Here is a 15,312-nt window from a genome sequence, read left to right on the forward strand (position 1 = left end):
TTTTGGTAATTGTCCTGATTACTAAAGTCGATTTCTTAATTCTTTTAGTGTTTCAAATCAATTTAGAAAGATTTGTGAATCTTTCTCAATAAGCTCAGTTGATCAGCCATTTTGGAAGTTTGAACTTTAGTCCATTCGAGGTTGATCCTTTCGTAAGGTTCTACTAAACTTTTGTTCATATTTTGATCCTCTCAGAGAAATACTCTCTCTCTCTCTCAATTGATCTATTGATGTTTAGAGAGAGAGGGAGCGAGAGGGAGAGAGAGAAGAATGCAGATTCCTCAACATAGTGAGCCATGAGAACAAAAGAGATGAAGGTGATTGGTTCAATTTGAGCTACTCTCAAGCTCAGTCTCACTCTCGTGCTCTCCTCTCGTGCGCGCGCAGCTTGCGAGAGAGTCAACGAAATGAGACGAAGGCGAGAGAGAGAAAAAAGCACAAAAAGCACACAACTGACACACTGACCCCATGACGTCATGAGAGTAACGAACTCAAATCAACGAATAAGTCAACTAAATATAAAGTCTCTCTCGTGGCTTTTTTTTTGTTCGTCGCCTTTTTTATTTCTCTCTTTCTTTCTCTCTCTCTCATGCTGTTCCCCGATGGAGACGCCGAATTTTTGATCGAAACGGGCACCGAATGTCCAGATTGGTTTTTTTTGCCCTGAAAACAAAATAACAAAAGGTTGTCATCAAGGTGGATTTTATGGGCCACCTGGAAAAGGCCTATCTGAAGTGGGGTTTGTCTCATCAGTTTCCACCTCATTTTGGCAAGCTTATCTCAAACTTTATCGGCCACGGCTTTTCGGGCAGAAAAACCGAACCGAGATAAGGCAGAACGTCCTTAAAATTCATAAAACTCGTTCATCCAGCTTCATCCTTGGCGAACCTTAGGTATGACCTGAGAAGTGATTCACATTAAAATTCACGCAAGATGCCCATGAGAAGATTTACGGAGAACCACGAGACTTCCTGATAAAGAAGTATATATACGACATTTCTTTTTTTTTATTTTCTTCTCCCAATGAATTTTCTGTGTGAATGTATTCCGATAGCGCCTATATCTTGATTTTTTTTTCATTCCTCTTGCTACAGTGTGTCTATATGAAGTCTCATTTTATCGTTCAGTGACCTTTTGAGCGCATTTAATTGTATATTTATAAATAAAATGTAAATATAAATCACAGAGTGCACAAGAGTGTTTGTGAGCCTTTCCCCTGGCTTCTCTGCCAACCAATTGAGCTTTCTTGGGGTACCCTCAGAGTTTTTCCTCATCCCGGTTCATTCATGCTCCTTTGTTTCTTCTGATCACATCATCACATCCATTAGGATGAAGAATCTTTCGGAATTCTCCCACGTGCACAAGTTCAAAGGCTGAGCTTTACGGAAATTAAATTTACTGATATGCTTTTATTGAGATTAAAGCTTATTGAACTTCTGAGGGTGGATTTTGTTAAAAAACTAAAATTACTTATTTAACTTTTAGTTTTTAATATTAAAATAAGATGAAACTTACAACAATGAGTTTTTACGTTTTGGGTTTTATAAATAAATGAAAATCCTAAAATGAGGATGACGACAAAAGGTCATGAAGCACAATGAAACACAAAACAATAAGATGTCATGAAATTGACAGATATTTAAACATTTAATTCGGTTATCTTGCATCATGACATAAACTAAAATCAAAAAATGTATAATATATTGTTTTACAAACCTTAACATGCGTAGTCGGCTTCCGAGATTTATTTTTATGAAAAATGAAACACCAACTATTTCGAGGTAAAAACGTTAAAGACTTAAGCTAAACGGGAGATATTATGGAAATTATATTAAGGAAATTTTAGAAACAGATAATAATAATAATAATAATGCTGGCGCACAACATTCCATGAAGGAACTAGGCTTTCCAACAAGGGGATTTTTAGGCATGCATTATTATTTTTTCTGGTACGGGATGAGGTTGTCAGTCCTATGCCCATGGAATCAAGTGCAGTGAAGCTCACTGGATGCAATTCGAACACCTTTAACGCCAGAAAAATTCCTGGTGACCTAAACGGGATTCGAACCCGGGACACTTGCATCATAGAGCGAGTACTCTACCACTTGACCCATTGAGTGCCCTTTTTAGAAACAGATAGGGTAAGTGTACCAAATTCCGGTCAGCTTGCAATTCCGGCCACATTTTTTGTTCCTCAAATTTCCATGAAGTTTTAGTTTTTGCATGCTATAGAGATTACTTAATGCAAAAGAATAACAAAAAAATGTCGCTTCAACGAACAAGATGATCTAAAAAAGGCATTGGAAGAATTCCTGAAGAGCAAGGAACTATGAGAATAAAGGTGGCCGAAATGGGGCATCAAAGCTATGTCTACATTTTTATTAATTTTAAAATATATTAAGAATGATTTTAGAGAAAATGAAGACGATAAACTGTCTACAACGTTCTAAGGAACACTCCTTAAGTAGAAGGAATAAAAAAATCAATTTCTATTAAAGATATTACATTTCAAACTTGAGACTTTGACGCTTGCATGCAACTATTTGGCACACTTACCCTAGCTCTTTTAATATTACAGAGGCCTAACTTTTAGACCCTTGAGTTCTTCGTGGGGCACGTTTAAAATGTATTAATTTATCTTTCTTTATTGCAAAGAATAGATGAGCATGATTAAAGAAAAGATAAAAGAAAAGTAAGACGTAGAAATTGCGCCATTTTCTGCAGAGTGTAACTTGGGGCTAAGAGTGAGACCCCTGTAAATTTTAAAAACTGATCACAATGTAATAATTTTCACAATTTATATGAAAAATCTTTACAATCTGTACAACCATATCGATCGTATCATTTTTGTCATTTATCATCGACCGCTGTCGTATCTGCATTTAGTACAAGATAATACAGACGTCCGTCGCTTCACACGAATGCTGACGCAACAGAAATACAGATACGACAGTCGTCGATGCAACCGACAATATCAAGACACAGCCAACAAAATATTTTATATCTTTTATGTAAAAGTTTGCAAACTCCATTAAGGATTTACGAGATGTTTGTGGATCGTGTAATCTACTAAAAAAGTTTGTAAAAATTTGTAATCTCTCAACAAACGTTGTGCGTTATAGTCTCTCAACTAACATTTTCGTTCTTTCGCTTACATTTATTCCTAAGTGTTCGTACACAAATAGCAAAGTTTTTCGTAATTTTTGGTAATAAATTATTAATATTTTACTAATTATTAATAATGTTTGTTCATACCAAATACTATATCGAAAAAGCAAAAATTTACGAACAAATGACAAAATACGACAATTTTTTGTATTTTTGAGCATAGGGGAAAGTGACCATGCTTGATACGATCCAAGCTTGATAATAACTATTTTTTTCCTATGTTAATCAATAGTTATGACTCATCGCAATATATTTCAATAGCTGGTGCCAAGCCTCACATTTCCTAAAAAAAATTAGGATCCTAGCTCTTTTTTCCTAGTTTCAGGAAGCAAAAATCAAAAATAGGCCCAAAACTGGAATTTCGATACATGATATTTCATAAGTATTTCCTAATTAATGTCGCTGTTCACGAAAACTACTATCATAGGCACATAGAGGGGTCATCAGTACTAATATTTATGTAAAAATATTTGTACTTGGTGGACACTGTTTTTGTGGGTGGTAACAAATTCATAAATTCTACTTGTGTCCATCCTATATTTTAAGAAGGGTCCATGAATGATAATTTTAATGTGGCAACTATATCATTATATGTGATTCTTTCATAATTACACATATTGCAATCCGCCAATTTTACCGACATTTGACATAATCTTCAACCCTGTTGCCTGAATTTTAAGGTTGCAGAATGACATTTTCATGGACTCAAAGTGAAAAAATGGTTTTCGCTAGCGCCCTAATGTCATAAAAACATGGCTTAGAAAAATTACATAAAAGTGATTTTAAAACTAATAACCAGTCGTACAAACGATTTAAGCAGATAGATTAGAGTTCTGTCTAAATATTGATGTGCAATTTTTTGTATCCGGTGAATTTTTTGCAGTGAAAATGGGCCTCCGAATTGTCGAATCAATTATTATACAGGAAGGCCCCGGACCCAACTTGTATAAAAATCGCCACTGAATTTCCATTTTCTTCTTGAGAAAAATCTAAGGATTTCCAGGAACTATTTGAGGTTGGATTATGAACCTAATAAGTGCGACATTTTTTTGTCATAGTGGAAGAATCGCTTCGGTTTGTGTGTTAATCAGAAAATAATCACAAACCTTGGACATTATTTTGCAGTATCAAGCATGGTCACTTTCCCCTACACTTGCGAACAAGTATTTGTAAAATAAGAAATAATGTTGATTATTTGATTATTATTTTGCGAACAAAAGTTTTTGAAAAGCACGAACTTACACGAACTTGAGAAATTACCGATTTAGAATCAATTCTTAATTTTCAAACTGGACTTTACAATTTTATTCAGACACGCTTAGCATTAGGAAATGGGATCCTACGTCCCAATCTACTGACTCAGAAACTTTCTCAACTTTGTAGAGGAAACATTATTAGGTGAAATACTCGGTTTATTTAATTTACATATATACGGATATTTGGCATATATAACAAATGAAAAATAACTTTATATTGGTTGAAATAAACTCTAAAATAGAAAGTATCGAAAAAGTTCTTCCGGTTTCTTTTGAGATCAATTCAATTTAAGACGAATAGTGATTTGTTGTTCTATTGAAAATCTACGTTGTAAAGACATTCAAGAGGCAATCTGAGAATAGACTTAAGGCATGAGGTTAAAATTCAAATGAAATCATCAAACATTCTTTGTATGCTAAGAAGTTGCTCTCTTGATCCAATGTCTCTTCAGAAAAGCATCAAAAAGGTGGCAAAAAGGTGTGCTTAACAACACGATGGTACAAGATCCACGATCCCCAAGTGAATATATTAATTCTTCTTTTTTTTCTCATGGATAAGGGATCAAATTTGAAATTCGAAAATGTCTGAATGCGTAGAAATGGTAGAAATGTTCTAGGTCATCGGATTTGTGTGAAAGGATGATTTGCACATTTTCCTTCCCTGTTGACAGTGAGGATTTAGAATTGGAGAAAGAGTATTTGTATGTAGCTCTTCGTAATCCAAAAGTTGAAGTGCTTTAAGCTTTTTTCGTCGTTTTTTGTGTACATTTTATTGCCACTGAACATGTTTATCATGCACATTATAAACAGAAGAGAAAATTCCAGTAAAGGAAAGAGAGAGAGAGAGAAAAGCACCACAATATAAGATGATAATCATGATACACTGTCAAGGCGATACAAAGCACAAATAGAGTCAATGATATTTCATAAAATTTTATAAACAATGAGAAAATTCTCAAGAACATCTCTCCGTTTCACAGGGGAAAATTATTGTATAATATATTTATGACTTTTGATTAATATTTTTTTTAATACAAAATTTACTACACTTAATTATTGGGACAACATTATGTCGCGATTTTTTTAAATATATTTTAAAGAAATTATGTCAAAAAGCTCTAATAAGTAACATATTTCAAATAAGATTATTGATAGAAAAATAGATTCATCTATTAATATTAAAGATACACAGAACATTTCTTTGTAAGATTTTCGTTCAAAAAGTACTTAGGGGGAGGCTTTGAACTTTCGCACACAAAAATGATGTTCAAGTTCAGTGATTTTTTCTGACTACCATGCAAACCGTATGGATTCTCCAACTATGCCAAAAAAATGTCTTACTTATAAGGTTCATAATCCCACCAAACAAAATCCCAGGAAATCCTTAGATTTTCCTCCAGAGGAAAATGAAAATTTAATGGGATTTAAAGGGATTTGTCCGATAGATGAATCAAGTTTCTATTATCGCACACGATTCACGCCATCATTGAACACCCCATTTTCACCGTAAATTTTGCACCGGACACTAAAAGTTGCACATCATTGTTTAAAGGGAACTCTAATCTACTTGATTAGACCATTTTTATAAGGAATAAAACATTTTAATATCACTTTTTTGAAACTTTTCTGAGAGATGTTTTATTGACATTAAAAACCATTTTTTGCTTGATTCTACGAGAATTTCACTCCGGAAACGGTTAAATCTGATGAATACTTTCTTGAAAAGTCCAAATATCACCAAATTTACACGAATCAATAAGTTTTTAAAGCTAAAAATTGACTAAAACTCTGAAAGCGAGAAGACCACACAAGATTCCACCATTCCTCTACGGAGCCGGATATGCACAAAAACGTTTGAATGCGCATCATTGCAGATTTTTCTGTTCCTGCAGCTGCAGGAATCGGGATTTAGCACAGATATTGAGCTTCAGCAGGTGAACAAGCTAAAATTTTCACAAAACATCTTCTTACGGACATAATTTCTTTTCTTTGTCATGCAAAACAACACAATAGTGAGGTTATGTCAAAGATTGTCAAAAACCAGTTGTAAACTGTATGAGCTTATTGCAGATGTGATTCTTTCATTGCACATTCAGTTTGTGCAAGCTTGAAAAATATTTTTATATCAAAGAAATGCAAAATTGCTTAATAATTACTCAACTGCAGCCTATTTGAGTCAAATTACTTTTTGTTTATCAACTTTACGATTTTTAAGTTTTCCTTTTTAGTGGTGGATCAAATCGGTAGATTACAATAGATGTGAATATGAGGGATCGCATCTAAAATGAAGTTTCTTGGAAAATGTGAGAGAAGCCATGTCTTCTATGTGCGATCGATGAATCTGAGTCAAGTTTGTGAATTTTGTTCCACCCACAAAAAGTGCCTGTTCAGCCTAAAAGATTTTTACATAAATCTGATTCCTAATAACACTTCTACCCTCTGTGATAGTAGTTTTTCAGAAAAGTGATATTAATTCTGCACAATCGTATGAAATATTGTACAGCAAAATTACAGTTTTGGACCTGTTTTTATTTTTTGCTTCCTAAAACTAGGAAAAAAGGATTAAGACTCTCAATTTTTTCAGGAAAGATGGGATTTAAGGCTAGCTATTACAATATATAGCCATATGTGAGATTCATAAAGGAATATGGGAGAAATATGAAGTGTCTGAAGGTAGCGTATGTGCGAACGATCAAAGCCTCCCCCTACTTAAAAGTGGATTTTTTTTATTTTAGGACTGTGTACTAAAATATTTCTACACAATTTAAAGCCAGTGGGCTTGTAATTAAGATCAATCGGGCAAAGTTTTAGAATGTAGCTGTACTAAAATATAATAACGACTTAAAACAGAATTATACCAATTTATAATTTAGCATTGGCACTTAATTCTTTATCAATAAGAACATGATCTTTCTAAATTGTACTAAAATTTAAGGATTTCCAGTTGCTTTTAGTTTAGAATTCTTTTATCCTTATGCTTTTAGAACCTTTAGAACAACAGAGACATGAAAGAAATAAAGATCACAAAAAAAGTTACCTTGATATACTTACCTGATATAAATCGAAAATAATTAATGAAAAAATGATATGTGGTTGTACTAATAATACATCGTTGGATGTTTGTGCTTTGTACTAAACAATGTAATTATACAAATAATTAGAACCATATATTGTGATAAATATTTCACTTCTCAAAGGTCTTCTAAACCGAGAACGTCGCACTGTTTATAAATGTAAATGAATTCTTCGTCAATTATACTAAATGACCAGCACGTTAGTGTTTTTTGCATATATTAGCAACTTAGTAAATTAGTATAAATGATAATTTAAAGACTGTTCTTTCCTAGATGTTGGTAAATCTGTCAAATTGAGTATAATTTGAAAATGCAAGAGAAAAACATGTTTTAGTACATTACTTCATTAAAATTGTACTAAATTCAGGGGGTAAATAAGTCTGCCACTCACGGTTCACTTTTGGAGCCGATCAGCGTGATCCTGTAGATTAATCACGCGATAAGCGCGATCTTGAAGACTGATCGGCGCGATCTGCCGATGTACTACTCACAGTTTATTTACTGGCTATACTAGTTCAAACCCTGACTAAATTAGTGAATGATTTTAATTATTTTCAAAACATAGTTTAAAAACTCAGCATATTTATAATAACTAATGAACTGGTATAGTTAAGTTTTTTCTTTTGGCTTTACTAAATCCCAGACCAGCCTAAAAATATCAGGTTAGTCTTTTTTAGTACAAATAAAATGCACTGAATATTGCTGACTAGGTGATAATTAATTAATTAAAAAAGAAAATTAAGTGATCGGAAAAGCTATTAAGGGAAAGAAGGGCACCTTTTAATTGAGGTAGCCTTAAAAATGGGTTTTCTCTCAAATTTTTAAATGGAGCTAGACCTTACCGTCATGTTATTTAGCTTTACAAACCCATTGTGAAATTAAATTATGATAAGCGTTAATTCCTTTTAAAAGTAGAAAAAAATCCATTTTCAAAGGTATTCCATTTCAAAAGTGGTCCACTTCGCTTTATTCTCAATATAACTACGAAATTTCAAGAGGAAAAATCATTTTTAAAATGTTTAGTACATAACTGTACTAAAATAAATTGTGGCACGAATTTTCATTTTTCTAAATTTAGTTTAGAAACAACCAATTAGAATTGAGGTTACTATTTGGATTTCATTAGCACTAAAAATCCCAGAGTAGTCTAAATACTAGTAAGGTATCTTTTAGAACAATTGAACTAAAATTTAAAGTATTTTAATTCTAATAATGAATAAAAATAAAATAAAGTATTAGTTGAAGTGTAGTTACACTATACGAGTCTAATTTAACAATTTTCGAATAAATACTTAAATTTTTAGTCAAGGGGTAACTCATTTCCATTTTTTCTGACAAGGGTTTCTGGTTTCTCGGGTTTCGCGATGCAGAAATTGGGTTTCTCGGGTTTCGCGATGCAATTTTTGGGTTTCTCGGGTTTCGCGAAGCGTTTCTCGGACAATTGACGAGGGTTTCTCAATATGAGTTACCCCTTGTTTTTAGTAGATGGTTGTGCTAAAACATTTCATAGAATAAATTTTTCAATTTTATTTTCTAAATAATGTAAAATTCTCAGCAATTTGTTAGTGAGCATTGTGACTAATGAAGTATCATAAAATTGTTCGGGTACAGTTTTATGACGATCAAGTTGAAAGATTTGATAAATTTTAAAATACTTTATTTTATATTTTCATTAGACTACAGTTAGTATTTGTGTGTCAACTTATTGATTTCCAAATATGCATACAATAATTTTTATGAATTTAAATAAATTTAACTGAAAATTTCTCTTAATTACTTTCATATTTTTCCTTTTTATCTTTTTAATTTTTAGTACTTCTTACAAAACATTTCTCATTATTTGTGGTATTTTGAGGCTTTCCAGTGGATTTGTGTTTAGCAAAATGTACAAAAAGAAGTGACAATGGGAGAAATTTACAATGTGACAAGTAAATGCCGTGCGAGGAATTATAGCGTAGAAATTGCGATAAAAGTCGCGAGAATAAGTGACGTGAGTGATGAAATATTTTCCAATCCACCCACCCACCCACACAACTAAAGAAATCGGATGGAGGAGAAAATTGCAAGTTGAATGACCTCCTTTGCTGTGACTTGTTTATCTTTTGCACGTGTACATTCGGGGAGATTACATTGAGAGCAAGAAATAGCAAAATGCTGCTAATTGATGCATACATTATTTATGGGATTGACAAGAGGGGGCAATGGGAGAGCTAAAGGGGAACCTATACCGCCGATCTTTTATCCGTTTTGACGAAGGAGAGCACCATTTCCTCAAACAAGAGGCGGAATTTCTTGATTATTTTGCGCCACTCGCCGTACAACTTCGACCGTTGAAAGCACATAAAATTCTTCTCCCTCCTTTTTGTGCGAAAAGTCCACCAAGTTTCTTCAGAACAACTTTCTCGTGGTAATTTTTATTGAGGCTCGGCTCTTTTTTTTTCCTCACCTCCGCCATGAGATTGCATCGTGTTTCCACATTGCAAATGCAAGAGGTGGGCTCTCATGTATCTTGTTATTTGAAAGGCCTCAAGCGCCACTTCCTCACCATCTTGAGCTTTTTCTTCACATTGCCTGTTTTACTGCATTTGAGAAAAAATATCCACGCCATTCAATCAGCAAAGCCGGAAGTTGATTATTTTCCCGCTGGAAGAACAGGAAAAGGTGATACATATAATATATTATAAATATATCACCCAAAAAATCGTAAAGATCATTGGATTTTTATTAAAAAATGATACGTGGAAGACATAATTGCAGAAAATTGTAATTCAAACTTATTTTATTGATCAACTTTCAGATCGTTAATCGTTGTGATAAAAAATATATAAAACCTCATTAATGTAAAAAAAATGTGCTTTGCATTTTAAACTAGTTTATACAATGTTGAGATCACATAAACATTTTATTCAGAGAGAATTTTTGGCCTCGCTTTCTCAGAGCTTTATGGATTTTGCACTGAGCTTTTTTATGTCAAAATGCACTGTGACACTTCAATCTGGCGTGGCTTAGTGTGAATTAAATGTAGAGTTTTCAATTAGGTTTTCTTGCTCTAAACAGTACAGTTTGCAAAGTTTGATAATAGCTTGACAGAAATGGTGCAATTTTGAATGTAAAATCCACAATAGCACATACATTTCAATTAAAAGAGTTTATTTGTTTGTTTTATTTATCAATACAAACTATCAACCAACCATTACAAACAATGAACAAGAAATAATGTCTAATTGATACTATCATTTAACAAAACATTTTGTCATTTGGATTATAAGATGACGAAAATCAAAATACGTCAGCACCAAAAACAAAAACCATTGAAAAAGTGTTTAACGAATATTTAAAAAAATAGCGAAAATAGCAAATTTATTTAAAATTGTTAATCGCTAAATGTTTGACAAACATTTGGAACTTTATTTGCCAAAAATTTCGTAATTGTAAAACACAAACATGTTTGTCATGATTGACCTCCCTTTTAGCAAAACAGTGATTTACGGGAGTTTGTCATTTTTAATACACAAACAACCTTCTTTTCACAAACTTCTGACAAAACAGCTTTTTTTAGATTAAGGACCAAATTGTTGAAATATTTTGTAAAAAGTGTGTTAATTTGTCAACATTTGACATACTTTTCTAAGCTTATTGAATTTTTGTACATATAAATTGTTCATTAAATTGTTCGTAAATGTTTGTAAATTCCTATAAGGGCCTTATAAAACGCTCGAAAATCACTTAACAAGTTAGTACGTAAAAGTACGAGCTTTTTTCAAAAATATTATTCGTAGCATGATCTCTTGACGAGCATTTTTGTTCTATTACAAACATTTGTACGTAAAAGTTCGTATAAAAACACAAAAAAGTGTTAGTAAAATTTTGTCATTTGTTTGCAAAGTTTTGCTAACCAACGAAACTGTACGAACATATGTTTGTAAAAGAACACAAAATGCTCGGCAATATATAACTGTTACGAACAATGTTTGTGAAAAATACAAACCTTTAAGAACTCGCTATTGGGTTTGTCCGATTTTCAAGCATTTCGTAAGTCGTCAGTAGGAATTTACAAACATTTACGAACAAATTTACAAAACGTTTTTTTTCTGTGTAGTAAAAGAGGAAAGTTGACGCATTAATTTACGAAACTTTTGTTATTTTGTATTGGAAAAAAATTCTTTAAGACATCTGTGGTGCAACAGTATATTTGAGAATTCTGACGAAGGTTTTACGAACATTTTGTAGAATTTGGTGCAAAATTTTTTAACCTTTGCAAAACCTGCAAAACCTTTTCAAACTTGTTTGTCATTATTGATCCTAAAAAAAAAGAAAAGGAAGTTAGAAAGCTAATTTACAAATTATTTCTAAAATATAGTGCTAAATGAAACTGTCGACATTAAGTCGCCATAATTTCAAGAGTTTTTGCTATTTTGTGATCCAACATTCATTTTTTTAGAAGTCTTTCTTTGTGAACTTTCAATTTCTTTTCATATCAAACATTTTCCTGTCCCTCTGTCTTATCTGTGATAAAAATTAAACGCACAATGCGTCTGATTAACACTGTCAAATTCGCAAAAAAAAGAACAATTGATGATTTAGTATGTTATTAAATGGTGCAAAACGTCATGGATTTTTTTACCTCTCTTCTCAAAATTCATTCAAAATATTTTTCATATTGAAAAAACTCATTTAACAAGTGCTTCTGATGCTGTCTGAGAAGATTCCCTCACTCAGATAAAATCTCTCACAGTTCATTGAAAAGAAGCGTTCGAAATCTCAATTTTGCGATAAAGAAATGAGATAAGACTATAGGGGAAGTGCTTATAATTTTGGACAGTCTGCATATAAGCATCGATATCCTAAGTTTGAAGTGCCATATTTTCAATACTAATTGACTTTTCTTGTTACTCTCTTTTCAGAAGGATTGTTTAGAAACTTGGCTAGCTATTTATCATCTCATTTTTACTAAAATTAGTTTTAATACGTTTAAAAATGAATTGATATGTAGAGGTGAATTTGACTCTTATTTTGGACAACTTGGTTATTAATTTTTACAACTTGTCTGTAAATTTGGACAGATAATCCGCCTCAACAGGATGCCCATTGTTCTTCATTTCATGAACCAATCTTACCAAGTCCTCTTCCTGGTCATGTAAGGGAAACGTGGAATGTCACAAGAAGCCCAGAAACTTTCCATATCATTCATTAAAGTGAGTTTACTTCGGTGCTCCAAGTACGTGCGGATTCGCTCATTCCCTGACCTTTCCGGGAGCCTTTCAAGGCTTTTCTCACTACATCTCGTTCGTAGAGATGATGCTCCTTTGTTTCTCCAGGCATTTGTCCAACCTAGTCATCACAAAAGCTAAAACTTCACGAAATTTCGTGAGAAAAACACCTGTCCAAAATAAGAATCATCACCTCACTGGTGAATGTCTTAGAAAATTTCCCATTTTTCACACGAAAAATATAATTCACAAGGCAAATCTCACATCAGGTCAAATGTACAAATCATCAGTAACGTGAATCAACACAATATTCAATGAATATTCAATAATATCACTCAAAAACAGCGAACAAACTTTGTTAGTACTTCACCAAAACTAAATAAGACTGAAGTAAGCGACGAAGTTCTGTCATATTTCTCGTAAGCAATTGCTCACACTGAATTTTCAACAAAGCAATTTCAACTCAAATCATATTCAAATTTTAACGTATTTAGTGTTAAAATCTTCCAAAAAGAACAAATATTTAGATAGAATTCATTATTCATCAAATATTAGAATAAAAATCCATCATTTTAATCAATTTATTTTTAGTGTCCAATGTTATCCTCAAAGTGTCCAAAATAAGAAACTGGACAAAATTAGAAGCATTTCCCCTAAATAGTCTACATTGTTTGGGAAATTTTCTTATTCGATGAGATTTATGGCAATTTTGATGGTCTAACAAAATTTCTAACGCTCGTTTGAACATCTTCTGTGCAAAATTGCGTGAAAAATTGGTTCTCTTTATGTGTAATGGCATTTAGTGTTGCTTTTTTTTCAATGGATAAAGGGTTTCAATATTATGCAATTTCATAATTGACACATAAGAATCATTCAAGAAAATCCAACAAAAAGCTCAATGGAAGAAAAAGAAAAGCCGAGATGTAATATAAAAAAATGAATTGTAAATGTACGCCAAAGCGACCTAATTACTCTGCTTGATTAATATTGGTGTCATGGAATTGATGGTCGAAGGCAATTTTTGATCAAAAAGAAGAGATTTTCCCGCGCGACTGAACTTTTCGCTAAATCGAAGAGCTTTTTTTTTTATACCTTCAAGCCCGAAACGAAAAAGAATCAAATAGTGGAGCACATTATTCTAAGTATACAAGCATGATTTTGAGCCAAGAACATCCACGCTCAAAGAGCACAAACGTGCAATTGTCATTTTAATGCAATTAAATTTGACTTTTTACCCACAACTTGATGGCCAATTTTCCATCTGATATTCCACGATTTCTTGAGATTGTTTTTTTTTATGTACTGCTTAGCATGTCTTCTCATAATGTTTTTTTTTGCTGTTCTTAAATTACAGAGTTGAACATACCGCGCTCACCTTTCCCTGCATGCTGGAACCATCGAGGCCGCTGCAATTAGTCTTCCAGGACATTTGCGTGTCCGTCCAGAAGAGGCCGATTCTCAAAGATGTCAGTGGCATTGTTCGGTAAGTCTTCAAATGTCACATCTTTTCCATTTTAGAGTATCATAGGAAAGAGAGTTGACAACGTTCTAGATTCGAGATCTTAATTTTTTAATATAGCAGGACGTACAGACACTGAAAACAATTGACAGACTTAATACTACTAAAAATATGTTAAATACGAAAAATTTTACCTATTTATAGGTACTAAATTTTTCGTATTAACAGCTATACGATTTATTTACTTCAACAAATTAGCAATATCGAATACGGAATTTTATTTACAAAAAAAATTGAAAATTGTTTTATTAACAATTAATACAATTTAGTACCATTTTAAATGTTTCAGGACTCAATCAACTGGACCTTTCAGTTGATTGATTTGAACCTTACTGGTTTGTGTGAAAAATATATTTTAAATTCGTGAAGACTCCGTTAAAAAAAACAATTGAATAAAAACTTATTTAGTACAATTTAATAGGATTTTCTAAAATTAATCCTTCACTGTAGCTTTTAGAATAAGCATTTAAGACCTCTCCTTCTTTAAAAAAAAAATATAAACTTTATTTTGAAAAATAAAAAATCTTGAAAAATTAGAATAACTTATTGAAATTTTAAAACAAAAAATAAAAAAGAATACGGATCTTAACAGAAACTTCTAGAATGAACGTTTAGTAAGGTTTGGGTTTTTTTTACAACGAAAAATATTAAACGTTTTTGGACTGTTATTTCATAAGAATATCGGTCTGGAAATTATTTTAGTTATGATTTAGTTCGCTTTAGTACAAATACCTATCTGCCCTGTCTGATACACAAAACCGTTACGAACGTTATAAGTATTATTATATGTATTTACTTTTTAATTTCTATGAATAATTGTAAGTCAGATAAATGAACTCTATATAACTCATAATTTTACAAATACAAATCGGCCTAAACTTTTCTTTTCTTCCTAAATTTTCTTGACAAGATATTTACTAGGTAACATTGTCAGTCGACAACTTTTTCGGCTTTACCATATAGTCCGAATGGATTCATCGACTTGAATAAAGTTTGATGTACAGTTTTTATAAACAGATATATTTACTTCTTTCACAATTGGACTTTAAAAAATGCGAAGATTCACTTCAAACATTTTTACTTCT

The 15,312-nt window shown here is 32.3% G+C and overlaps 1 protein-coding gene across 1 annotated transcript in view; it reads left to right on the top strand.

Annotated features, from left to right (window-relative positions):
* Positions 1–15,312, top strand: part of LOC129800277 (uncharacterized) — a 94,806-nt gene that overhangs the window by 62,583 nt on the left and 16,911 nt on the right. Inside the window, exon 3 of the mRNA XM_055844553.1 lies at positions 14,063–14,191. Coding sequence (XP_055700528.1) covers positions 14,063–14,191 — 129 coding nt within the window. The remainder of the gene's footprint in view (positions 1–14,062; positions 14,192–15,312) is intronic.

The sequence above is a fragment of the Phlebotomus papatasi genome, chromosome 2 (genome assembly GCF_024763615.1).
Source record: "Phlebotomus papatasi isolate M1 chromosome 2, Ppap_2.1, whole genome shotgun sequence".
In the NCBI taxonomy this organism is placed as follows: domain Eukaryota; kingdom Metazoa; phylum Arthropoda; class Insecta; order Diptera; family Psychodidae; genus Phlebotomus; species Phlebotomus papatasi.